The sequence below is a fragment of the Malaclemys terrapin genome, chromosome 18 (assembly GCF_027887155.1).
Source record: "Malaclemys terrapin pileata isolate rMalTer1 chromosome 18, rMalTer1.hap1, whole genome shotgun sequence".
NCBI classification, from domain to species: Eukaryota; Metazoa; Chordata; order Testudines; family Emydidae; genus Malaclemys; species Malaclemys terrapin.
This window is the reverse complement of record NC_071522.1, coordinates 2,101,282-2,127,374: the sequence shown is the minus strand read 5'-3', so window position 1 is coordinate 2,127,374 and position 26,093 is coordinate 2,101,282. Positions and strand designations below refer to the sequence as shown.

At 61.0% G+C, this 26,093-nt stretch overlaps 1 protein-coding gene across 8 annotated transcripts in view; it reads left to right on the top strand.

Annotated features, from left to right (window-relative positions):
* Positions 1–12,602, top strand: part of MYO18A (myosin XVIIIA) — a 120,295-nt gene extending 107,693 nt beyond the window's left edge. For all 8 annotated transcript variants that reach the window (XM_054008548.1, XM_054008554.1, XM_054008551.1 and 5 more), the window contains 3 exons: positions 2,248–2,370; positions 3,477–4,855; positions 12,512–12,602. In XM_054008548.1, the coding sequence (XP_053864523.1) occupies positions 2,248–2,370; positions 3,477–4,851 (1,498 nt within the window). In that variant the 3' untranslated portion in view covers positions 4,852–4,855; positions 12,512–12,602. The remainder of the gene's footprint in view (positions 1–2,247; positions 2,371–3,476; positions 4,856–12,511) is intronic.
* The last annotated feature ends 13,491 nt before the right edge of the window (positions 12,603–26,093 follow it).

The following is a 26,093-nucleotide window of genomic DNA, read 5'->3' as shown; positions in this document are numbered from 1 at the left end:
TCCTTCTGGGAAGTGTTTGGAAGCTGTGACGATGCGGTTCTGGCGGGACCCAACTGAGAGTGCCAATTCAGGACAAATTGCTAAAACAGGGCAGTCACAGCCCAAGGCTGGCAAACCAAACCAGCCAGACAAAGAGGACTTTGGCTTCACCCCACTGGCTAACCACAAGTCACACAAACAATTCCCTTAGACACTCCAGTTTCCCAGTATCACCACCAGTGCCACTCGTTATGGGGATGAATGGTTATGAAAACCAATACCCCAGTAAAAGAAAAAGGTTCTCCTGATCCCAAAGGACCAAGCCCCAGACCCAGGTCAATATACAAATCAGATCTTTCCCACAAATCACACTGTTGCCAGTCCTTTAAAATCTAAAGGTTTATTCCTAAAAGGAAAAAGATAGAGATGAGAGTTAGAATCGGTTAAATGGAATCAATTACATACAGGAATGGCAAAGTTCTTGGTTCAGGCTTGCAGCAGTGATAGAATAAACTGCAGGTTCAAATTAAGTCTCTGGAACATCCCCAGCTGGGATGGGTCATTCAGTCCTTTGTTCAGAGCTTCAGTTGTAGCAAAGTCCCTCCAGAGGTAAGAAGCAGGATTGAAGACAAGATGGAAATGAGGCATCAGCCTTATATAGTCTTTTCCAGGTGTAAGAACACCTCTTTGTCCTTACTGTGGAAAATTACAGCAAAATGGAGTCTGGAGTCACATGGTCCAGTCCCTGCATACTTTGCTGAGTCTCAAGGCATATTTGCCTTCTCTCAATGGGTCCATTGTATAGCTAATGGTCCTTAATGGGCCATCAAGCAGGCTAGGCAGAGCTAACACCAGCTTGTCTGGGATGTCACCTAGAAGCATAGCATAAGTTTGAAATACTGACAGTATAGAGCCAATATTCATAACTTCAACTACAAAATGATACACACATATAGACAGCATAATCATAACCAGTAAACCATAACCTTGTCTAAGACACCCCATTTGACCTCCTTTATACAAGATTTGGGTGCCACTACAGGACCTTGGTTGCCACAATGATCTATATGGTCCCAGATTATATCAATAACGTCACAGAAGCGTTGTTCCCTTTTCCTTCAGCTCCCTTTGCCTGTCTCCCGTTAGAGGGGGCCTTGGCTCTGAGCCCAGGGCTCTGATCGATCCAAGGGCGCAGCCGGTTCATAATGTAGCGGCATTTAAATGAAACTAACGCGAGCCCTTTGCACAGAGTTCCTGTGTCTAATTGAGAGCACAGTTGTGGAGATGTAAAATTGCTGGAGCAGTAAGAACTGCTCAGTAAAAGTGTCTGTCCAAGGTGTGGGCCTCGCCATGCTCCCTCATGGCCAGTTAGCCAGCGCACTGAGGGGGTGCATTGCAGGGGGCTTGCCTTGCGGAGCCGGTTAATGTGGGGGGAGCAGCGCTCGGTGCACTGTGTATTGCTAAGCAGTGCTGGGCTTACTGCCTGTGCATTAATTCATAGAGTGCTTTGGTCCCCCAGGCGTGCCTGGGAAGGCCAGCTCATTCCCTGCGCCAGGCCCTGACCATCCAAACGTATAAACAGAACGTGACCTCAGCCAGCATCTGACATGTCTCTGAGGCGGGCAGAAGCAGCACTTGCTCATGGGTGGGGCACAGTAGAGGGAGCCAGGACTCCTGGGTGCTGTTCATCCCTCTGTCACCCACTCAGTCCCTGTCTGGGCACTGCCCCACCCCACAAGAAGTGGGCCTGGCGCCAGGAGATTTGCGTCGTCGGTGCCGTTGTGGCTGTGTTTCCAACATGGGCAGGGCAGGTGCGCAGCCCGTTGGAGCTCTCTGAAGTCTAGGAAGGAGTGTGACTTGCACTGCCCGCTCGTGGCCAGCTCGCAGCCGGGCTGGAGGTGTGGGAGACGGGCTTTGCTGGGAGTGAGTCACTCGACTCGGGGTCCAAGGCAGGATCCCTGCCCCAAGAGGGGGCCACACGTTCTCCAGGTCCTGCCCCACATCGAGGGATTGGGAGCCCCTTCCCCTGCCGGACTGAGCCAGGAACGTTCTCCTGGGGGCGCGCGGGGCTGCCCGGTCAATGGGACAGGACTTTGGGAGGCCTGCCAGCGGGAGGCTCCGAGGTGCCAGTTGAGCCCGCGTTGCAGCGTGTCCTGGTCCGTAGGGCGGCACACTCAGACCCCGCTTGGCAGAGTCCGTAGCTGCATGGGGAGCCAGGCTGCCTGCCTCAGGTGTTAATCTCTCCCGCCGGATCTCTCCCTCTGGCAGTGAGGGGGACTCAGACGTGGACTCGGAGCTGGAGGACCGCGTGGATGGAGTGAAATCGTGGCTCTCCAGGAACAAAGGCTCCTCCAAAGCAGTCTCCGATGACGGCAGCTGGAAGAGCTCCAGGTCAGTGTGGGGTCAGCGTCCCCGGGGAAACAGCCACTTGCCATCGCTTCTCCCCATAGCCACCGGGCGGGGGCTGTCACCCAGCAGCTCTCACGGCGCTTCCCTTCCGGGGACCCCAGGCTCAGCAGCCCCGTGGGGGAGGTAGCTGGTCTCCGTCACTCGGTCGCTTGCCGGGTGCAGGGTTCGCCAGGGCTGGAGCAGCTGTGCCATCCAGGAGGGTGCCCCCCAGCAGCCAAGCATGGGCCGCCCCCCGCCACGTGCTGCCTGCAGAGAACACTGACCAATCAGGGCTGGGCCTGCAGCGATGGCTCCCACAGCTTGCCCGGAGCCGGCGTGATGCTGGTGGGCAGAGCAGTTAAAGTATCCAGCTACCCTTCCTTTGAACCCCTGAGAGGCCAAGCCCCACGGGGAGTGTGTATTGATCTCTGGATAGAGCACTCATTGCTATGGCAACTACGTGCATTGAATTTCAAACATAAATTGGAAGGTACCAAAGATGTGTGAGCTGGAAGCGCTGGAGCCGCGACCGAGCCCCTGGTTCCCACTGCTCTGCCCCTTGGTTCGCTCAGCAGATGGGATTGCTGTGAGCAGGGCCCTGTCCGTGGCTTTCCCCTGTGCCTCAGGGGAGCACCCGCGGGGCTGGGCGGGCCTGGCACCCCTCGCCTGGAGAAGCAGCTACCTGATGAGTACAGATTGGTTTGGTATAAAAGCAATTTCCTGCTCTGGATTCAGGGGTCCCAGGGGCTTCTCCCCTCTCCACAGAGCCAAGGCTGTTTTTCTTAATTGGTTTAATTTATTCGGCGGTGCAGATGTAGAGCGTTTGGTGTTGGGGATAAGTTGGCTATCAAAGGCGGCGGCTCCAGGTAGTTGACAATGAAATAATTGAATGAAACGTTTTAAAGGGGGATAAAAGCGATGGGATAGAACAATACCCTCATTTGCATGACATTTCCCAGGAAGCTATTTTCCACTGATGCAAATTATTTAGCTGGGTTTGCTCTGCTGCCTTCCTCTCTCCTTTGCCCGGTGTCTCTCTCTGATCTCACCTGCTCTCTCTCTCACCCCTCCCTCCCCATTTGCTGCTGTCCACTGGTCACTCTCCTCAGGCCGGCCCTGAACTCGGCCCCCAAGGAGGGGAAGGAAGGCAGAGAGCCCAAGGAGGCCGAGGAGCGGCCGGTCTCTGTCATGAGCTCCCTGAGTTACAGGAAACGGCTCAACCTGAAGGACTCTATTGGTGGCCAGGGGGACGAGGAGACACTGTTCTCCACCCTAAGCGAGCGGCCGGCCTCCCCAGACAGGTCTTTCCGCAAGGCCAAGCGCAGCTCGGCAGCCAGCAGCCAGGAGGAGACCGGCTCCGTCAGCTCGTGGAAGAAGGCCCCAGGCAGCGAGGACCCTGATGACAGGGGCTCTGTCATCTCACAAGCCTTCTCGGAGGCCAGTAGCAGAGCCCGGAAGGGGCTGGAGAAGAGGTGGTCTGTCACCACGGCTGACTTTGACCAGGCCTCTGCCCTGTCTGCCCCGGCCAGCCGGGCTGCCTCCTCCCGGCACGGGCTGGAGGCTGATGAGGCCGACGCTAGGTCCACACTGAGCTTCACACTTTCAAGCCCAGGCAGCTTGCGGCGCAGCACGTCCCGGCTCAGCGAGCCGCTGGCTGGCGTCTCCAGTGCCCTCAGCCCACCGCGGAGCCACCGGGCAGAACTGGGGCTGGAGACCTCGACCCTGGGCAGCCGGGTCGACTCTCGGCTCTCCCTGAGCAGGAGCCGGCTGGATGAGTTGGATGACGTGTCTAGCGTGGCTCTGAGTGACACCCGCTCCCTGTACAGCCAGCATTCGCTCGGGCGCAGCTTCTCTGTGCCCCCCCGGCCCAGGACCTCCGCCTCCAACGAGATGCAGCCGGAGGATTCAGAAATCCGGCCCGTCAGCCACCGCTCCTACCTGGACCCTGACTTGGAGGCTGCCATCAATGAGGTCCTCAACTACAAGCCCATCAAGTTCAAGCGCTCCAGCTTGGACCCGGACTCGGAGGAGGAGGACAAGAGGAGCGTGCGGAGCGCCAGGAGCGCCACACGGCCGGAGAGCTCGGAGCGCTCCTTCAGCAGCCTGCGCCGCTCCGCCTCGGCCTTGGACTGCTCCCGGCCGCACAGCAGCAAGGGCCGGAGGAGCAGCAGCAGCTCCGAAGATGACTCCTCGGAGGAGGAGCGCAAGAAGAGCGCCAAGAAGAAGTCCAAGAAGAAGTCCAAGAAGAAGAAGCTGCCTTCGGATTCGGAGTCCTCCTCGGACTCCTCGTCCAGCTCCTACCACAGCAGCTCCAGCGTCAAGAAGGGCCCCAAGAAGAAGAGCCCGGCCTCCGAAGGGGAGGGAGCCGCAGAGGGGAGGGACGCCGAGAAATCAAGCAAGCGCCTGAAGAAGGAGGAGAAGAAGCGGAAGAAGCAGGTGGACAGCCTGATGATGAAATACCTCTACCGGCCCGAGAGCGACTAAGGCAGTAGGTGCCGAGTGGTGTGCAGTGCAGCATGCCAGCATGCCCGTGTGCCACTAACCCCAGTCACCCTCCACTCCCTGCTGCCCCTTGCCCCAGCCCACCCGGGCAGCATGTCTCTAGCTCGGGGAATGCCTCTGAACTCACTGCCCCGCCCCACAGCTGCCCGAGCCCGGCTAAGCCGGCTACTGCAGCTAAATCAGTCACGCTGGGAACCCCTAATGGCCTCGGGCAGGGCGGTTCAGCAGCTCATTCACAATGGGGGGGGGGCTGTAATCCCGGCAGCCCGGCACTGCTCAGTGGCATTGGGGCACTCTGGGGTTTGCAGGCCCTGAATTACTAACCCTGCCAGGGCTGAGCCTGGCACGGGCCCCACCTCCGTCAGTCAGCCTGCTCCTCCCCACTGCTGCAGTGAAGCCGCCTGTGTTCAGCATGAGGCCACATCACTGCTGTGGGGTTTGGCCGGCGCTGCCGCTTGGCAGAGACTGACCCGTTTGGAAACCCGCCGGAAAAGGACGCCGCTCCAGCGTAGGGCTCCCCTGTGTAACTCGCTGTGGGGTGAGGCGTGGGGCCTGCCTTTGGCTTCCATACACTCCCGTGTCAGTGCAACCCAGGCAAAGCCAGCGGGAGCGCAGAGCACTGGCAATAGTCACAAAGGGTTTTTGCTGCTAGTGTCTCCCTTCCAGGGATTAGTGGCTGGCGCGTGCAGGACACTGAGAAGCACTAATCCCTCCCGGCCTTTCAGAAACCGTTAAGTATGCGGCTGTATTTATTTCTCCTGAAATTAATGGGTCACAGTGCATTGCAGGATCCACCGCTCCCGGTTCAGACCGGGGATTAGTTACTGCAGGAAAGACGAGCATCAGGCTGTATATAAAAAGGCCCTAACAAAGTGCATGTGCTGCCAGACTAAACCTGCCGTGGCATGAACAGCTCCCACACCCCACCACTGCAGACCCTCTGCAGTCTCATGGGCAAACTTGATGGAAATCCTCAGATGTCTTCATGCCCTGCCCTCTTGCTCTCTCCCTGCTGGCCTGTCGGAAGCATACTGACTGCTTCTGGGGTGTTGTAACTCTGAGCCAGCAGCACCCACACTGGCCCCAGCTGAGGGCTCCTTGGCACCCTTAGAGATGAGGCAGCTGGACACAGAGCCCGTGGTTCTCTCAAGCTCCCACACTGTGCTGTGTAATGTCATGCACCGCTTCTCCACCACGTGGTGAGAGACAAGGCGGCTTGTCACCAAGATGGGACAGTGCAGGCGTCCCAGAGCTCAGGGGTGTTCAGCTCAAGGGTGCCGGTTCAGAGCCATCTCTGCGTAAAGCAGAACCAGCTGCAGCTACCATCAGCTCCGATATAGAGAGTGGCCAGCAGAGACTACGCATCCCAGCATGCAGTGCTGCTCCAATCAAGCTGGTGCCTTGCATGCTGCGATCTGTCATCTCAGCTCTGTAAGGAGGAGGTGGCTCCATGGGCTGGTTCCCAGCCCCTTGGGCTGCCCTGTATCGGAGTCCCCTTTCGCAGAGCTCTTCCCCCCGCTTTTGGGATTCCAGGCAGAGTGGGGTACTGGGGGTGCTTTGAGATTCCCCTTGGCCCACTGAGGGCCGGGGGTGCTCACCATGTGATTGCTGCTGCTGAGTTTCCGTCTGAGCCAGGGGATGTTACTCGTGCACACCGACGGGCTTGGCCTCCCTCCCAGCACCCCGGACAGTGGGCTAGATTGTGCCCCCACTTCCTGCACAGGGACTGTGGGCTTGCGAAGGGCGGGGACGAGGACTGGAAGCCTCCAGCAGAATGGCATGCGCGTGCAGGGAGCCCCCTGCCCAGGCTGGAGTTACTGCCACGCCCGTTGCCAGGTGTGTGTTGTGTGAGGCGGGCGGGGGGGCAGCCGTATGTGTGACTGCAGCTTAGTGAGCAGCACTGTGCCCGAGGCGCTCCACGGGCGAGGCGGGGCGAGACTTGCTGGGCTCTAGGCCCTGCCCTGGGCACTTCCCCTGGAAATGGAAAACTCTCCGTGAATTCCTCCCGCTGGGGGTGGGGCCGTGTGATTCTCCCCAGACGTCCCATGAGCAAATCTGGTGTGGTGCTGCGCACGGAAAGCAGGCAGTGCCATGGGGCCCTGGGCATTCCCTGTGGGCTAGGAGTCGTCACTTGCCCTCCTCTGTGTAGCCCCCCAATTCCCTGACCATTCTGGGATTAATGGGGCAGCTGGTTACCTCGAAAGATAGACACCCCCTCGCACAGGTACATATGGCATGGTGCGGGCGTGGGGCACTGCTCTGGCTGACTGTGGCTGGGCTCCCTGGAGGAACAGGGCCTTGTTCTGTAGCTCTGGTCACTTTCGGGTTCTTTCTTAAGCAGGCAGTTGGGTGGGAGATGTGGAGGGATGAGCCGGAAGCGGCTGGGCTCGGGGAGTGCCGAATGGCCCCAGGACCCCACCTTCGGCAGCACAGCTGTGCTTTTTAAGCTCCCAGGAGGAATGTGGGTTGAAGCTGCTGAATGCTCATCTCAGGCAGGTGTTGTGGGGTCACTGCCCCCCCAGGATTGTTGGAGGGACCCAGCACTTGGCATATGACACAATCTGGGTATTGAAATGGCAGCATTTCCAGCTAGCTCCCCACCCCGGTCAGGGCGCAGGTTGTGTTAGGCTGTCACTAGTCCGGCAGCCAGGGGGGAGCCGCTCTCTTTGCTCCTGGTGGGCACCCGGGGGCGAGGCGGGAGATCTGCAGGAGAGGCCAGTCAGGAACGGCAGCTCTGGGAAGGCTCTGCAGGGAGGGGGAAGGGAAGCGACTGCGGTCGGGGCCGGGGTTTTTTCTAGCAGGAATTTATTTGTGTATTAAATTGTTTCCGACAGCTTTGAATGGGAGAATTATCTGAGAAGGAAAGAAGCTTTTTAAACAATTCTTTTAAAGTGTTCAATTGCTGGAACAATCCCCTGCAGCTGGGGCTGCCGCGCTGCTTGTTTGTAACGTGTGTGACGCCGGAGCTGCCGTATCAGCAATGGAGGGGGCAGTTTCTCTTGTCTGGCCAAGGCTGGCATTCAAGGGTTTGAATCAGCGGCTGCGCTCAGAGGGGACGTAAGCAGGGGAAGGCGCAGGCTGGTAGAGGTGAGGGGAAGGGGTGTGAACGCTCCGTGACTGGTGAGCAGGACAGATTAACAGGCAGTGACGGATAATGTAGCCTCGCACCTTCGCCGTCTTGAATAGAAATGAAATCCACTTGTGAGCTCCCCCAGGTCACCTGGACTGCGTGGCTGCGCTGGGTTCCCGGAGCTGGGCGAATAGGCAGGGAAATGTCTGTAGATGTTGGATGGGAAGATGAGGTTGAGTTTGTCGGCGCGCTCACCCCACAGACCCTCCAGCGGACGAGTTTCTCTAGCACAGACGCTCACACGAAGCAAATTTCAAGTGTGAATATTTGCTGACGGCAAAGCCCTTATTTAAAATTTGCGCTGTTGCTTAATAACAGTTATCCAATCAGGAAACTGAAATGGTCCCATGTGACCTAAGTAACTGCCTACCCAGCGCAAAGTTCAGAATTCAAATAGTGAATTTTCTCGTCTGCAATTTCTTTTCACAGGGAAAGAATAGGTACAAAACTTTAAATAATGGACGAATTCTGCAATTTCACAGTCTTCTCGCAAACGCTTCCTGAGCAGATAGAGGTGCAATTCAACAAATGCATGATTTGTTGCAGATTACTTGCTTAGCTCTGCTAACTCCAGGGGAGAGTAAATCTCTCTAAATGGTCTGAAAATGTCTTAAAAATAATAAAAAAGACTAATGAGCCCTCGTAAAGAAAGCTGCCAGGTTGACAGTCTGCTGTGGCAGAAGCAGTCCTGGGGGAATTCAGCTTCCATGTCAACGCACAACTCTCCCAATTATCCAGAGCTGAATGCTAGTACTTAAAAACCACTCCCCCCCCCCCCCCGACACACACACAACCGGCTTTTGGGAACAACAGAAACTTTGAACGCCTCCGCCTGGCCCATGCCTTCCAGTGGGAGCGGCCATCCCTGTCTCTGTCCAGCAGAAGGCCCAGCGGGAGCCAGGAACTCTGGTACTGATCTGCTGGGTGTTCTTGGCAATTCAGGGAGTGCCTAGCCAGAAGGGAGCACTGTGATCATGGAGTCTGACCTGCCCCAACGAGATTCCTAAGGCAGAACTGCAAGAAAAACATCCAGTTGGGATTTTAAAATGGTCAGGGTTGGAGCATTCTTCCTTTGCCCCCTCCCCAGCCCCGCCCCTGGGTAAATTGTCCCAGTGATTAATTCCTCTCACCCGTACAAACGTACGCCTTATTGCCAGTCTTTGTTTAGCTTCAGGTTCCAGCCATTGGACCCTGTTAGACCTGCCTCTGCTCGGCTTAACAGCCCAGGATCAAATATTTGTTCCCCATGTAGGTGTCACGGAGTATTGGGGAACTCAGGGCCCTGCACCCCCGGCTTCCTGCGATTCACCATGACTCTCAGCCAGCCAGTAAAGCAGAAGGTTTATTTGGATGACAGGAATACAGTCCAAGACAGGTCTTGCAGGAACAGACAACAGGGCCCCCCTCAGTTAGGTCCAGCTTGGGGTCCCAGGGCATCCCAGCCCCCCCCCCCCCCCTTTGGGGGGGTCAGAGCCATCTCTGCCTCCCAGCCATCTCTCCAGCCGGCTTCCAACACTCTGCCTTCAGCGACCCCTCCCACAGCCTTTGTTCAGTTTCCCGGGCCAAGGTGTCACCTGGCCTCCAACCCCTTCCTGGGTTCTCATGTTACACGCTCAGGTATGTTCCCTCAGGCAGACTCCCATCCCCCGATGCAGACTACCCTAGCCACACTCCCCTGTCAGCATTCACAGACCACAGTAAGAACAGTCCCAGTTCGTCACAGTAGGCACCTCTAGATTAAACAAGTCACCCCTTAATCTTCTGTTTGTTCAGCTACATAGACTGAGCCCCTCTCGGCATTCTAAGGCAGGTTTGATCCTTCCATCATTCTTGTGGTTCTTCTCTGAACCTTCTCCCATTTATCAACATCCTTCTGGAATTGCAGGCCACGGGATTCCAGCAGCAATCACTACAGAGGTAAAACCACCTCTCTGCTCCTACTGCAGAGTCCCCTGTTCATATATCCAAGGGTCGCATGAGCTGTTTTGGCCACACAATCCCTACGTCCTTTTCAGAGTCCCCCATCCTGTAAATATGGCCTGCCACCTTTGCTGCTAGGTGTGTCCATTTACAGTTAGACATAGTACAGCACATTAGCTGCATGCACCCAGCTTACCAGGTGAGCCAGGTCGCTCTGGATCAGTGACCTGTCCTCATTACACTCCCCTCATTTCTGTGTCATCTGCAAACTTTATCAGTGATGATTTTATGTTTTCTATGGATAAAAATGTTAACTAGCACCGGACCCCACTAAAAACTCACCCGCTCCATGACGATTCCGTATTTCGAGGCCTGTCAGGTAGCCAGCTTTTAATCCACGTAACCTGTGCCAGCTTCATTTGATAGCTTTCTAGTTTTTAATCTAAATGTCGTGTAGTACCAAACCAAACACCTTCAAGAATCTACGTATATGACGTCAACACTATGACCTTTATCAGCCAAACCTGTACTCGTGTCAAAGAGAGATCCAATTAGTTTGAGCAGGCCTATTTTCCATATAGTTAATTATATTACCTTCCTTTAATTCTTCATTAATCAAGTCCTGTGTCAGGGGCTCCATTATCTTGCCTGGGATCGATGTCAGGTTGATAGGCCTATAATGACCCTGGTCATCCCATTTACTCTTAAAAAATTGCTTTCTTCCATGTTCTGGACACTTCCCCAGTGCTCCAGGACTTATTGAAAATCCAAACTCCAGCAAGCTACTCAGCCAGCTCTTTTAAAGCTCTTGGATGCAAGTCCCTTCCCCCCTTTCTGCCTGTTTCCCAATCTATAAAGTGGGCCCCTGTCTCAGAGCAGGGTCTGGGTAGCACCGGATACGGCCCTGCGGGTATCTTGGTCCTGTGTGGAGTACTGGAGGAGAGACGGCAGTGCCAGCAGTGCAAGGTCCTTGGGTGTATCTGCTGTTGTCTCTGTCGGATGCTCGCAGGGACATGTGATGGCAGCCCTGCTTAGCTGCTCCCGGGCCCAAGGCAGGGCAGAGCGCGTGGGCCGGGCTCCTAGCGCTGTTCTGAGGTGTGTCCCAGTGCCCAGTAAATGTTGGGACATAGTAGTAAGGCTCGGTCTCCCTGGAGTCCCTTTGATCTGAGTCTAAAGGCCTTTGCAGATGTTAGTTACGCCTCACCCCATGGCTGGTACCCCTGATTGCAACTGGGAAACTGAGGCAGAGCCCAATCCCAAGAGCCTGCGCTTGGGCCACCAAAGGACAGCCCATCCCCTAACATCTGGGTGTTCTCCAGGGGTGGGGGCAGGCTGTGCCGGTGGGCTCTCCCCACAACGGACGTGCCCCCTCGCTATCTCACTCCTCGGGGCTCCGGCTGGCTGGCTACAGAGCCTGGGGGCCCGTGCTCAGGGTTGGGAGAAGGGGGCACTAGGAGGTGGCGGTGCAGAAGGCTGTGTACAGGAGCAGAGCTGCGCCAGGGAGTTCGGATGGCTGCGAGTTCGCCTGGCCCTCAGCACAGGATAATAATGCACTGAGCCAGGAGACACACATGGGCCCGCCCAGCCCTGTGCTGCCAGAGGGCCCCTTCCCCTCTGGGGCGGGTCCATGCCGCGCCACACAGGCCCCCCAACTCCCTATGCCCAGCCTCCCCCAGACCCGCTATGCCGAGCGCCTCCCCTGCCACAGCCCCACCACTGCCCAGTGCCCTGCAGACCAGCACCCCCAACTGCCCAGCACCCCCAACTGCCCCGCACCCCACACAGACCCCCCACTGCCCAGCACCTCCCCACAGAGACCCACCCCCATGCCCTGCCCCCTGGCCGCACCCCTCGGCCCTACTGAGCCAGCACAGATCAGGGATCCCCCTCCCAGCACAGTCCTAGGGGGCAGAACAGCTGAAGCTTGGGAGCACAGAGCAGTCCCAGCCCTACCTGCCTGGCGCTGGTGCCCGCGGTGGAGAAGAGGCGTTTCCTTGCAGGGGCGGGGCAGCCACCAACTTCCCCAGCCCGCTGCTTCTGCAGAGCAAGCCCTGAGGCCCGCCCGAGAGATTTAAAATGGCCCGGGGCTCCCAGCCACCGCTACCGCAGCAACAGTGGCAGCTGGGTGCCCCCAGGACCTTTTAAATTACCTGGGCCCCTGGGCAATTGCCCCCTTTGCCCCCCTCTATTGGCAGGCCTGCCTGCATGGGGTGGGGGCAAATGGGGGAGCCTTCTCATTTCTTAATGGCGCCAGGGAGCTGGGTGCTGGGGAAAGCCTGGGGGCCTGCTCCTCTTAGCCCCCCCTCCCAGGATAAGAGCCCTCATGTGCCTGCGGAGACTGCCCACCAGGGCCCAGTCACTCAGCTGGCCTCCGCCCCACCAACCCACTTTCCCGCAGCATGGCCTGGCCTCCCTGCTGCCCAGCCGAGGCTCTGAGGTTTGGGGGTTTGGATCTGAGCCCCGGGGTGGGCGTTGGAAGAAGCCCAGCCCCATAGGGGGAGCACTGCTGCCCAAGGCAGGGCCTGACATGCATCTCCTGAGGTGATGTCTGCTCTTCCCTGGTTGTTTGCTAACCTTGTTCCCTCCGTGCAGCCCCCCAGGCTACCGCCGGCAGTTCGCCTGTGACAAATCGGAGGAGGAGCGAGCCACTTTGGAAAGCATGCCTAGGTCCAGGGACTCCTCCAGGGGCTACCTGAGTGACAGCGACACAGAGAGCAAGCCAGCGGAGACCTCAGCATAGCCCGGGAGGATGCCTGGAGGGACGCTTTTTCCACAGCCTCAGAAATACTCTGCCTCGCAGATCCGTGAGCCAGCCCACGCAAGGCCTTGGCGACCCTCAGACTGGCCTCCAGAGAGCTCCTGGCAGCCCCTCGACAAGCGCCTTGCCTGGGAAATGCTGCATTTACAGATTGTCACCACCTCCGCTGTCTTGTGTGCACCCAGGATTTCCTGCATGGTGGAAAATGTTAATCTAAAGCCCTCTTCTCCAACCCCTCCCTCAGAGCGACTGCAGACCTGTGCGCGCCTCGCTGGTCGACAGCGGCTGTAATACCCTCGGCTGGGGTGAGTTGGCATCTCCGGACCGGACCGGTCAGTGTTCCTTCCCCGAGGTCCTGCCAGCTTGCCCCACCCCGTGCGACCCCCATGCCGCTCCAGCCTGGGGACTGCTCCATTCTCAGTGGAGGGGAAGCTGAGCTGGTCTTCAGGGGCTTTTTTCCTCCTCAGTGCCTGCTGTCTTTTATTTTATAACTTAACCCCCCAGCCCGTGTGTGTCTGGGCCGACGGGAGGGGCCCTGGCAGCCCCCGTTTCCACTGTCACTCCTTCCTGTTCAGCTGAGCCAAAGAGGACGCTTTCTTACTTGGCTTAAAAAACCCAGTGAAGAATGAAGCTGGTTTCCCGGTGCAGCTGTCAGTGGGGTTCTGCATGTGACAGCACAGTCCAGGCACGCCTGGGTGTGCATCTCGCACACTCACGCTCACTGTGCTGCTGCATGTGGGGTTTCCTTGCACATGGTTTTCTGTTTCCCAGGCATGGCGATTGATTTTGAGTCATTTCTTTTTCCAGGGGCTGGTGCCTAGCACACAGTTTTGTTTAAAGTATTCTTGAAATAAAATGTACCCCTGCCCTTGTCCACACGCATGTGCACACGCATGTGCACACGCACACACACGGTGCCTGGAGAGTATACATGGGCAGGCGCTCCACAGCACACGCACATTCATTCACACCCGCACTGTCTGCTGAGCCTGTGGGCAGGAGCTCCACAGCGCCTCCTCTGGTCACAGGGGGCCAGAGCTCCAGAATAACTGCATCTGCTCGCTTGGGCGTGTGCCAGGGCTCTTCTCCGCAGCTGCCCCCTTTACTGACTCCACTGCCCTCGTCGATGCCAAGGAAGCGGCTTATCTCCCTCCAGGACTCAGTCCCCAGAGCCAGCCGCGCGGGTACGGTCATCTCTGCTAACTTCTCAGTGGCTGGACTGGACACTGGAGCTGCCCAGCCCTGCCTGTCTGGTTTGCACTAGTTCGGCTGTGTGTCTTTTCCTATCCGTTTAAATATTAAATGTCATTTATGGCTGGTGACGCCGGCTCCTCCCCTCAGGTTGTTTGTTGCTGCTGCCAGCAGGGGGAAGGGAGGCGAGGTGGGTGCTGGGTGCGGGGGCACCACTCAGCCAGGAAGTGGTGGTTTTCCTGCGGGGCAGCAGTGCGAAAGCTGCGCGGGGCGTGGAGCCTGCGGGGGCAAAGCGTCTGGAGAGGGATGGGGGGTGCCGTGATTTGAGTTAACCCAGCGTGGCAACAGTCCAGCTTCCCCCCTACGCCTATAACAGAGTGTGATTGTTCATGAACCAATCTCTGGGCTGCCGTCCTGTGTGGCGGCTCCACTCTCCCTCCCCATCCACCCCCAGGCGGTGTCACAGCCTGGCTCCTGGGCTTCCCTTGTGGGGCGAGCCTTTGCCGTGGTGCAGGCTCGTGTCTTGTGGCTTCCCTCTCAGGTCACCCAGCAGTCGGATGCTAAGTGCAGGGTCAGGCGCGTTCACTCCCAGCAGCTAGTGAGGAGGCTGGAGTCCACCCCCCGCCAGGGCAGAGCCGCTCGGCTGTTGGAGCTCCCTGGGGTGGGCTGGGAGCTGCTGAGGCTGGGGGTGGGTGGCCGGCCAGGAGCAGCAGAGGCTCTGGCAGGGCTTTCAGGCCCAGCTGACCTGTGGCTGACCTGGAGCTTTGCCTCCCACTCCCTCCTATCCCCGAAGGCCCTCTTAGCCCATCCTCAGCAGCCCCGTGCTGGAGCCTGGCGCTGTTAGTTCAGGGCCTAGCCACCGATTATCTCCCAGCGGCTGCCTGGGCCACTCCAACCCCTATGGCTGTTAGTACAGCTCGTGCCGCGGCGCCCTGCTCTGGGCTGGCATCCCCGGCCCGCTGGCTGGTGCTGGGGAGAGGAGCCGGGGATGGGACTCGCTGGGTTTCAGGTGCCAGGTGCTGCAGGAGAAGAGCTGCCCAAGGAATGGGCAGGAAATCTCAGCCACAAATCTCGGCTTGTTGGAGCAGATGGTGCATGCCAAGCGCTCGGGCGCCGCGGGCTGATCCACCTGGCTGCCGCTCAGCATAATCAGCCAGAGAAACACGTCCCAGCGTGAGCAGCCCCCCAGCAGCCTCTGCCCCGTACATGAGCCAGGTGGGCTGGGCCCGGGGTTCGGCCTCTCAATCAGGGCCTTGTGCCCCTCTCACCATCACAGCTGTGGCCCTTGCCTGCTTCTCTGCCCCTCAGTTCACCTACACGACGGGTCCCTCCCACCCCCGATTCCCCGAGTGCGCGGCCTCACCCCCTCCATCCCTGCTGATGTGGTAACCAGGCAAATCCCCTGCAGAGACAAGCTGGGCCAGGCCTGAACGCCCATATGCCAGGCCCTGCTTTGCCTCCCCTGGTCCTTGCCGTGAGTCCATCATCCCCGCACTTCTGTTGGGGGCCGGGTGTCTGTCACCAGGACCCCTGGGGCCTTGCGTGACAATGGAAGAGCCCCGGCCGACAGCATCTCCTGCGCCGGGGCAAGGCCTCCTTTCTCCCTGCATGGGCTCTTCCCCCAGGCCCGAGCCCCCTGCTTTGTCTCCGTGCCAGCCGCCACCCGGTGCGCTCCCGTTCCATTTCCTGCCTCCCCTAAGGTAGCGCCCGACCCTTCTCTCCCATTGCCTCACCAAGGGCAGCCTTGATGGTTCGTTCACCCACTCCGATCTGCCTGCTGCCTCGTGGCTCCTGCCCCGGCCCTAGGAAACGCTCCCTTCTTGCCCCGTGGGCAGCGACAAGGGGAGTGAGGAAACCGTTTCTTTTCATGCTGCATTTCCCCTGCTCTCCAGTGCAGGTGGGCGCTGGCTGCCTGAGCCCCCCCTTCATGTGCCGGGCGGTAGTGAAGTGCTGCTTGTCGCGGGGTCCCTGGGTGGCACCGTTGCTGGATGTCCTGGCCTGTGTGGGCAAACCCTGGCTCTGGCTGGCACCGGCCCCAGCTCAGCTGCTTCCCTTGGCTCGGGACTGAAAGGTGGCAGAGAGGGGAAGGGAGACATTGGGCCCGGCCTCCGGTCTGTCGTGGGGGTGAGCCCCAGGAGCGCCGCGCTGGGGCCGTTCGTGCCGCTGGTTGGAGTCAGTTTGGGCATCTTAAAGGGGTAATTGGCCGAACCCTCCCCAGGAACACGAGCAGCAGGAAAGGGTGGAACAGAGCACGTCCCTGTTGCGGAGTATTGGGGGACTCAGGGCCCTGCACCCCCGGCTTCCTGCGATTCACCATGACTCTCAGCCAGCCAGTAAAGCAGAAGGTTTATTTGGATGACAGGAATACAGTCCAAGACAGGTCTTGCAGGCACAGACAACAGGGCCCCCCTCAGTTAGGTCCAGCTTGGGGTCCCAGGGCATGCCAGCCCACCCCCCTTTGGGGGGTCAGAGCCATCTCTGCCTCCCAGCCATCTCTCCAGCCTCCTTCTAGCCTGCTTCCAGCACTCTCCTTTTGCGACCCCTCCCACAGCCTTTGTTCAGTTTCCCGGGCTAAGGAGTCACCTCACCTTCAACCCCTTCCTGGGTTCTCATGTTACACACTCAGGTATGCGCCCTCGGGCGCCCTCGGGCAGATCCCATCCTGCAATGCAGACTATCCCAGCACACTCCCCTGTCAGCATTCACAGACCACCGTGCGAACAGGCCCAGTTCGTCACATCTCTCCCCCCTTTGAGACCGAACTGAGCAGGGTCACTTTAGCCAGTGACCCGGGGAAGTTCGAACCTACCCCCGTTCCCATGGATGCCCCCGCATCCCTCCCATTCCTTGGTGAGAATTACACCAGGCCCCTCCAGTTTCACGCTCCCCCTTAGGTTGGGGTTGCTTGATGGCACTCGCAGTTCGCATGTGGGAAGGTTTATGCGGCCTGCGCCCTTTTCCCACCCCCATACCTCTGGGGCTCCAACTGGGCTGTGGTCTTCTCCCAGCGCTCCAGTCTGGAGGTCTGTGCTTTGGGCTCTCTTGGTTTAGAGCCGCCCTTTTTACCTTGGCCACCCTCCGAAAAGGCTCCTCTATGCTGGGCAAGGGTCCTAAAGCTGTTTTCCCCTTGTCCCAGGCCTTCCTCCCCCTCTGACAGGGGTCACAGGATCCGCAGTACTGTCGGACAGTAACAAAGACCCCAGGCCAGTAAAAGCTCCGTAGCAGCCTCTGCTGGGTACGCCAGGTTCCCTGGTGCCCTGAGAGGGGAATGTCATGGGCCCGGCACAGCAGCTGGCGGCGATACTTCTGGGGTACCACCAGCTGCCTCCTGATCCCCCCTGACTCCATTTTCCCTGGGGGAGCCCATTCTCGGTACAGGAACCCCTTCTCCCACAGGAACCTTTTCCGGCCACCTCGTCCCATGGTCTGTACCGCATTGAGGTCGGCCAGGTCCCTTATCTTCCGCAAGGAGGGATCTCTCTGCAACTCGGCCTGGAACTCAGCAGCTGGGACGGGGATGGCCACCTGCTCTTTCTCGCCCGCTGGGTCCGAAGCTGCAGCCTCCCTGAGCCGCGTCCCTGGGCGTTCCCTCCCCACCAGGTTAGAGTCCCGCGCCTCAGGCAAGGCACCCCCCCCAAGGCCAGGGCGCAGTGCCCCTCGCCGGCTCTGACCGCGGGTCACAACTAAGGCGGTCTGGGGGCTGCTGGGCCAGTCCTCTAGGTCCCCCCCCATCAACACCTCAGTGGGCAAATGGTGGTGCACTCCCACGTCCTTGGGGCCCTCCTTGGCCCCCCATTTCAGGTGTACCCTCGCTACGGGAACCTTGAATGGGGTCCCGCCCACCCCGGTCAGGGTCAGGAAGGTGTTGGGCACCACCCGATCTGGGGCCACCACCTCGGGCCGGGCCAGTGTCACCTCTGCGCCCGTGTCCCAGTAACCATAAACTTCCTTCCCATCCACCTCCAGGGGAACAAGGCACTCGCTCCGCAGGGACAGCCCCGTGCCAACCCTGTAAACGGAGAACTTTGAATCCGGAGCATCTGGCCCCCCAGAGAAGCTGGCCTGGGGCTCTCCTCCCTCCTTAGCAGGTGGTACTCTGCCAGCCCCCCTTCCCTGGGAATGCTGCCTCTCGCCGGGCTGGGTCTCTACCCAGTCAACCCTCTGTGGGTTCGGCCTGCTCAGTCTGTCCCTGAGCCTGGGGCACTGGGCCCGTATGTGGCCCTTTTGGCCACAGTGGTAGCAGCCCATGTCCCATGGGTCCCCTTGAGTGGGTCGGATAGTCCTGATGCCGGATGTTCCCCTCTGATGGGGTTTTTCTGTATTTTCCCACGGGGAGGTCCCATGGTGACTCTCTCTCTGCGTTGTGGTGGGATTGCTCCTTTGGGACTCCTCCCTGCCACCCCCTGACCGGCTCTTTACAAACTCATCAGCCAGCTGCCCGGCGTGTCGCGGGTTCTCTGGCTTTCTGTCCACCAACCACAGCCTCAGGTCGGATGGGCACCGCTCATACAGTTGCTCCAGTACCAGCAGTTTAATCAGGTCCTCCTTCGTCTGGGCCCCACCAGCCCACTTGCTGGCGTATCTTTCCATGCGGGCGGCTAGTTGCAGATATGAGATCTCAGGGGTTTTATCTTGACTCCGGAACCTTTCCCGGTACATCTCAGGAGTCAGCCCAAACTCTCGTAGCAGGGCCTTTTTGAATAGTTCGTAGTCCCCTTTCTCTGCCTCTCCCAGTTGGCGGTACAATGCCACGGATTTGGGGTCCAGTAAGGGGGTAAGGACCCGGAGTCTGTCCGCGGGATCCACCCGGTGCAGCTCGCAGGCCGTCTCAAAGGCCTCCAGGAAGTCATCCATGTCCTCCCCCTCCTTGTATGGGGCCATGATGCACTTATCAAAGCTCCGTGCAGTCCTGGGTCCTCCCTCACTCACCGCAGCCGGGGGTTCGCTGCCCCTCAGTCTCGCCAGTTCCAGGTCATGCTGACGCTGTCTCTCATTCTCCTGTCTCTGTCTCTCTTTCTCCTCCCGTTCACGCTGATGCTGTCTCTCTTTCTCCTCCCGTTCATGCTGTCTCTGTCTCTCTTTCTCCTCCCGTTCATGCTGTCTCTGTTGTTCACGATCCTCCAGCTCTCTCAGTTTTAGCTCTTTCTCCCATTCCAGCCAATTCCGCTCCCCGGATGCCGAACGTCGCCGGGAGGATCCTCTGCTGGCCGGCGAGCTTCGCCGGGGGGACCCCCTGCTGGCCGGGGGGCCCACGGCGCCTTCGGTATTTGCTGGGCTCCTCCCCACCCTTCCCCTAGGCATAGGAAGGAGGGGTCTCGGGACGCCCTCAGCAGCCGGCTGACCACTCCCAGCTGGGACAGACACTGGGGCCTGCGCTGCATTTGCCAGGCTGCTTCCCTGAGACACAGGGATCAGTTCATTCGCGCGATCTTCCGCCTCCAGCTGGGCAATGAGCTGTTCTTTGGTGAGCCTCCCAATGCGCAGCCGCCTCTGCTTGCACAGCTCCACCAGGTCGCTCTTAAGCCGCTTGGCATACATCTTCCTGCTGGCCACTCACCGGCCTGTGTGCTCACAGCTCCCCACAGTTCCCAGGGGGCCCCCTAGTGTGCCAGCCCTTCTCGAGGTCACCACCTCTCTGCCAGGGTCGAGCTGCAGACTCCTCCGCCCCTGGGACCACTCGCTGCGATCCCCTCGGGGGACCCTGTTACTGCAAAAGTCCTTCTCGCTGGTCACACACTCCCAGGGGTAATAACCGTCTCTCTCTCACTCTTCAGCGCGCCTGGTCCCCGTCAATCCCCCTTCGTTTTACTGCTCCCCAGTCACTTACTGCAGGAAGCGCCGTCCACGGGGTGCAGTAGATCCCGCCGCTGCCACCAGTTGTTGCGGAGTATTGGGGGACTCAGGGCCCTGCACCCCCGGCTTCCTGCGATTCACCATGACTCTCAGCCAGCCAGTAAAGCAGAAGGTTTATTTGGATGACAGGAATACAGTCCAAGACAGGTCTTGCAGGCACAGACAACAGGGCCCCCCTCAGTTAGGTCCAGCTTGGGGTCCCAGGGCATGCCAGCCCACCCCCCTTTGGGGGGTCAGAGCCATCTCTGCCTCCCAGCCATCTCTCCAGCCTCCTTCTAGCCTGCTTCCAGCACTCTCCTTTTGCGACCCCTCCCACAGCCTTTGTTCAGTTTCCCGGGCTAAGGAGTCACCTCACCTTCAACCCCTTCCTGGGTTCTCATGTTACACACTCAGGTATGCGCCCTCGGGCGCCCTCGGGCAGATCCCATCCTGCAATGCAGACTATCCCAGCACACTCCCCTGTCAGCATTCACAGACCACCGTGCGAACAGGCCCAGTTCGTCACAGTCCCTCCCCGCCCCGGCCGCGCACACGCATGATTTATGGCTTGGCGCCTTTGCAGGATGCTTGGGAGAAAAAATGTGCTGAATATTTGCTACGTGACACACAAGAGCTGCTGGCCGAGGGAAGCCAGCTCCACTGTAGGCCCCGCACCCTGCACCCGCTCAGGGCTTCAGCCAGAAGCCTGGCTCCCTCCTGGCCCGCAGGGGAATGGGGCAGGCGGAGCTGGGGGGAGCAGCCGGGCACGTGGCAGAGGGAGGGAGGGAGGTGGTGCCCTGGGCTGGGGCAGCCTGCTTGCCCCCTAGTGCTGTGCTCCAGGCCAATGGGCCAGCCCTCACTCACCCCAGCACGGACGTCTTCCTGGGGCCCTGTGGGGCCCAGAGCTCATCTGCTGCTCTCCTCTGCCCACTCCTCATCCCCACCTGGGCCCCTGCCTGCCCTGCTGCCCACCCCTGCTCACCGCTCATCCCCTCCCAGGCCCACCCCTGCCCTGCTGCCCACCCCTCATTCCCCTCTAGGCCCACCCCTGCTCACCCCTCATCCCCTCCCAGGCCCACCCCTGCCCTGCTGCCCACCCCTCATTCCCCTCTGGGCCCACCCCTGCCCTGCTGCTCACCCCTTATCCCCCTCTGGGCCCACCCCTGCCCTGCTGCCCACCCCTGCCCATGCCTCGTCCCCTCCCGGGCCCCCGCCTGCCCATGGTGATTTGTGCTGACGTGTGTCGTCTGCTGCTTTCCCCCACCCCCCGTTTCCATCCCCCGCGGGCTCCTGGACACACGCAGCTGGTCTCCTCCCATTAAGGCTGAGCCCAGCTGCATCCCCCGGCCCGGTTCTGCCTGGCTCTGGGGGAGGAGAGTGCAGGCAGCCCCTCCTGGCGGGAGCTTGGGAGGCTGGCTCGGGCGTTCCCAGTAGGCGGCATGCAGGGCCGGCGTTCCCTCCTCCCTGCATGGAGCCCGGCTGGCTCCCCACCCGCACAGCCAGGGCCCCGAGACGCCCCTGTCATCAGCACTTGCTGCTGCTGTCGCTTCCCCTGATTGCCTCTGCCATGGTGCATTAGCGCAGCTGCCTGCCAAGGGCTTCATTGCTGCCAGCCCGGCGGGAGCGGGACGGGGGCCCTGGGCTGCCTCTGCATAGCCCGTGCCAGCGGCCGAGCCCACGGGACAGAGCAGGCTGGGCTGGCCGGGACCCCCGGGATTCACCTGCACAGCTGGCACTGCCTCCCCATGGCTCAGAGCTCAGCCCCCAGCGCGCTGCCCCCTGGCCTGCCCCTGCCCTGCCTGGGCCAACCCTCCCACCCCCCAGCGCGCTGCCCCCTGGCCTGGCCCTGCCCTGCCCAACCCTCCCACCCCCCCCAGCGCACTGCCCCCATGGCCTGCCCCTGCCCTGCCCTGCCCGGGCCAACCCTCCCACCCCCCAGCGCGCTGCCCCCCTGGCCTGACCCCGCCCTGCCTTGCCCAGCCCAACCCTCCCACCCCCCAGCGCACTGCCCCCCTGGCCTGACCCTGCCCTGCCCAGCCCAATCCTCCCAGCCCCCAGCGTGCTGCCCCCTGGCCCTGCCCGGCCCAACCCTCACATCCCCACCCCCCAGCGCGCTGCCCCGGCCTGGCCTTGCACTGTTGGATCCAATCCCACCTGCCCTGGGCCATGGGCTAGGGCAACTCACCCCATGCAATGGATGGGAGGGACTGGCCCAGCCTGGTTCCCCCTGGCTCCAGGCCTGCCCCACTTTCCGTGTCCCACTCCTGCTCAGGGGCAGGGGCTGAGGCAGAGGCTGCGTGTCCCCCCCGCCCCATGGAAGGTGTTTGAATCATTTATAAATCGCAATAAATATGCAGATGAGAAGCAGGGCCTGGGAGCCCTCGGGCGGCTGGTGTTAATTATTTAAAGTTATGGTAATTTGGAAGAGCCACTTATTTGCATAATCACGCTCGGAATCTCTGCAGCGTGGTGCCCTGGTGTATGCTGGGTAGTGGAGGCCGGGCCCAGTCTTGGCCCCTTCCCTGAGCGTTTCCCCTTGAGGGCCCGTGTGGCGCTCAGCCCACGGGCGGCTCGCTGGGCTGGCGGGAGCAGCAGCAGGCCCCTGGGGGCCACCAAGGCCTTTGGCTGGGCCGGGAATGGGTCCTCAGAGGCCAGCAGCAGCCCCCCACTGCCTGGCTGGAGACGCTGCTCCTCACTTCCCGCCCAACCTCCTAGCTGCAGGGCCCCCCAGCTCCTGCCCTGCGCTTGGGCGGGTCCCAAAGCCCCTTGGGGCCCTTTGATTGGGGAGCACCAGAGCTCCCTGCCTGCCCCTTCCCCTGGGCACCGCGACTGGAGCCCCCCGGCCTGCCCGCGCTCCCTGTGTCTCCAGCCACCTCCCCTTGCGCCCCAGGGAGCTGGGGGGGTCCCTGCTCCATCCCGCCTGTGCCGGCTTCGCTGACCCATCTGTCACCGCGCGTGTCCAGTCAGCTGCCAGCCGCCCTCCAGCCTCTGCGCCTCCCCTGCGCCACGGCAGGAGATTCGCCCAGGTCCCGGTTATCTGCTGCCGCGGTTGGCAGCTGGGCATGAAGCTGCCGCCTAGGGCCGCACCGTGCCCGCTGCCTGACGCTGTACTGGGAGCCAGCTTCTCCGAGCTGCTCTGCCCGCAGCCATAAGGAGCGGGGGCCCCCCAGAGCCGTGTAGACAGAGACCGAGGCAGAGCCAGGCATGGAGCCAGAGTCCTGCTTCCAGCCCCTTTTCCTTGCGCCACATCTGTTTGCGAGGAAGGCCGGCCCTGGGGTTGGGTTCATCTCCCTTCCCTGCCCCAGACTCCCTGGATGACCCAGGGCCTGAAGGGAGGCTCTGTGTACGCTAGGCGCTGGAGGCGAGCGTCCAGCTCAGCGAGCCAGGGCAGGGTAGTCCCAGGGCAGGGTAGTCTTTGCAGAGGCTGGCTTGCGGGGAGCGTGTGCACGGGAGCTGGCGGGGGCTCACCCCAGCTCCATGGCCAGATGCGGCCTTAGACTCTGCTGACCCTCCTCCCTCACCCTGCCGCTCCCAGCCAGGAAAAGGGAGCCGAGAGCCCATGGGGGCAGCTGGGCTCCTGGGGGGAGCTGCACCGACTGAGAGCCCTGCCCCTCACCCCCCCGTGCTGCCCCCCTTCAGTGGGGGAAACGCTCACCACAGCCAGGAGCAGGGGAGTGCGTTCGTCGGCAATGGCAGCTATTAAGGCGACCTATATAGGCCGCCAGGGCTGCAGGGCAGCTGTGTCCTGACGTGCTGCAGCAGAGGGCCAGTACGCCCAGCGAGCGCGAGCCCCTTCCTGCCCCTGGCCTCGGCCCTTTGGTCAGCGCTCCTGCCAGGTGCTCGCTGGCTCCCGGGCTGCGAGGGGAGTTCATTGCTCTGCTCCGGGGCACCCTGGACCCCAATCAGCGAGTGAAATGCAAATGTGGGAACCTGGAAGCCCCCGGTAGGCGGGCAGGTCCCCAGGCCTTGGGCAGGGGGGATGGGCCTGGCTGGCATGGGAACCCAGCTCCCTGTGTCGCTCCAGCCTGTCTGCCCTTCCCTCTGCCCCGTGGCGATGTTGCTGAGCAGGTGACGCTTCTCGGGGCTGTGGGTCACCGTCCTCCCACCTGCCCCCAGCGCCAGGGCGTCAGGTCCCTGCCCCACAGCCTGGCAGCCACTCGCGCCCTCCTGCGGGCTCCACCAACCTGCCTTGGGCCTGCCGACAGCTGCACCAGCCCCCGCGTTTCTCTGTGGGCACCAGCCCCCACAGAAACCCCAGCTCCCCGCTCCTGCAGCACACCCAGCACCTGAGTTCAGTTATAAAACGGGAATTGACCGGAGCCAGCCCATGGCGAGGTGGGGACGAATGGTTACATCCAAAACCCGTCGGCTCCTGTCTCCCCTGCAGCCCCGTCCCCTCGGCAGGCAGGCAGCTGGGCCCCGGTTCTTCCCCTCTCGTATGCTCCAGCACGGCTCACAGAGCGAAGGCTGCAGGGCGCCTCTCTGCGCCCCCAAACGCACCACACCAGCCCTGTGATGGTCACCTCAAGCCAGGGTTCCTGCCCCGCTCCAGCTGCAGGCTCCCCGGGTGCCTTCACCCCGCTGTGCCAGCGGCTTCGTGTGTGAGAACAAATGCTGCCCCCACCCCCTGCGCCCGGCTCGCTGCCTTTGAGTGACCTGCCTGATCCACCAGGCCTGGAGATCGTCGCATCTCCCCGGAGCTCCTCGCGTGTCCCTGGACCTAGCGCTCTTGTGAGGCAGGTTCCTTAGAGCCAGGGGGTCCCCGGATCCATTGGCATTGGCAGCGAGAGCTCCTTGCACCGTGAGACATGTGGGCGCCAGTGCAGCGGGCAATGGGGTGGCTGCACCCTCCGCCCAGCATGCCCAGCTCCAGCTTAGCCCGGGCAATGGACCCGCAGCTGCTGCTGGGCCACAGTGCGATGGCCTTACCTGTGCCCGCTGCGCGGATTCGCCTGCTCCCCATGGGGAGCCCGGCTCAGCCTGTCAAGCCAGGCAGGGCCTGGATCAGTGCGGCAGAAAACCAAACAGCCGGGGCGGGGTGAGCATGCCACACACTGCCCCTGCCCCAGGCAGGGGCCCTCGCACCCTCCGCAGTCCCTGCGGGGCAGCCAGATGGCTGCGGCTGGCGTCTGAACTAAGTGATTCATCACGCCCAGCGCTGCCCTTAACCCCTCCGCCGGAAACCCGGGGCAAGGCCGGGCTGTCCCCACGCAGGACCTGGCCTGGGCCACGGCAACCCGCCTGGCGCACGGGGCTGCTTCCCCGCTGGCGCCGTCGGCTCCAGAGCCCCAAGCCAGGAGCCGGGCCGGTTCTCACGTGAGCGCTTGGAAACAAATGGGGCAGGCTGGGCACGCGGCGCCATAAAGCCTGCGCTGCACTAATGCGCTTTCATTACGTGGGAGCGATCTAATGATAATAAAATGGCACATTTAACATTCAAACAGTCACTTGCCCCCTAAGCGAGTGTCTCCTGCTCAAACAGCTTCATCGTCCTGAGCCCGACAACGCGCCGGGATGAGCTGGTGCCGAGCGGCGCCGCTGCAAAGCACACGGCGGGGAGGGGGGCACCTGCTGGAGGCGGCTTCATGTGTGGGGCCAGGCGGGGGCAGCTCAGGCTCGCGCCCACGGCTCACTGCTGGCCGGCCTGGAGCCACGTGGGGCCAAGACGGGGCTTAGTGTCTCATGGCGCCATCGGTCGATCTCCAAGTGAGCCAGGGACCCCCCACCTGTCCGGCCCCACTCATCCGTCCAACCTACCCCACCCGTCCGTCCAACCCCCACCCGTCCAACCTACCCCACCTGTCCGTCCAACCCCCACCCATCCAACCTACCCCCACCTGTCTGGCCAACCCCCACCCGTCCGGCCCCACTCATCCATCCAACTTACCCCACCTGTCTGTCCAACCCTCACCCGTCCAACCTACCCCACCTGTCCGTCCAACCCCCACCCATCCAACCTACCCCCACCTGTCTGGCCAACCCCCACCTGTCCAGCCCCACTCATCCATCCAACTTACCCCACCCGTCCGGCCCCACTCATCCATCCAACTTACCCCACCTGTCTGTCCAACCCTCACCCGTCCAACCTACCCCCACCTGTCTGGCCAACCCCCACCCGTCCAACCTACCCCACCTGTCCGTCCAACCCCCACCCGTCCAACCTACCCCCACCTGTCTGGCCAACCCCCACCTGTCCAGCCCCACTCATCTGGCCAACCTACCCCCACCTGTCCAGCCAACCCCCACCTCTCCAACCTACCCCCACCCGTCCGGCCCACCCCCACCCAGCATGGTGGGGCTTGTTCAGCTTCCTGGGGCCCAGAGAGCCCCCAGCCCCCTCCATGCTGGCCGGGGTCCCCCCAGCTGGGGTGAGAGAGAGCTGGCACACGGGGA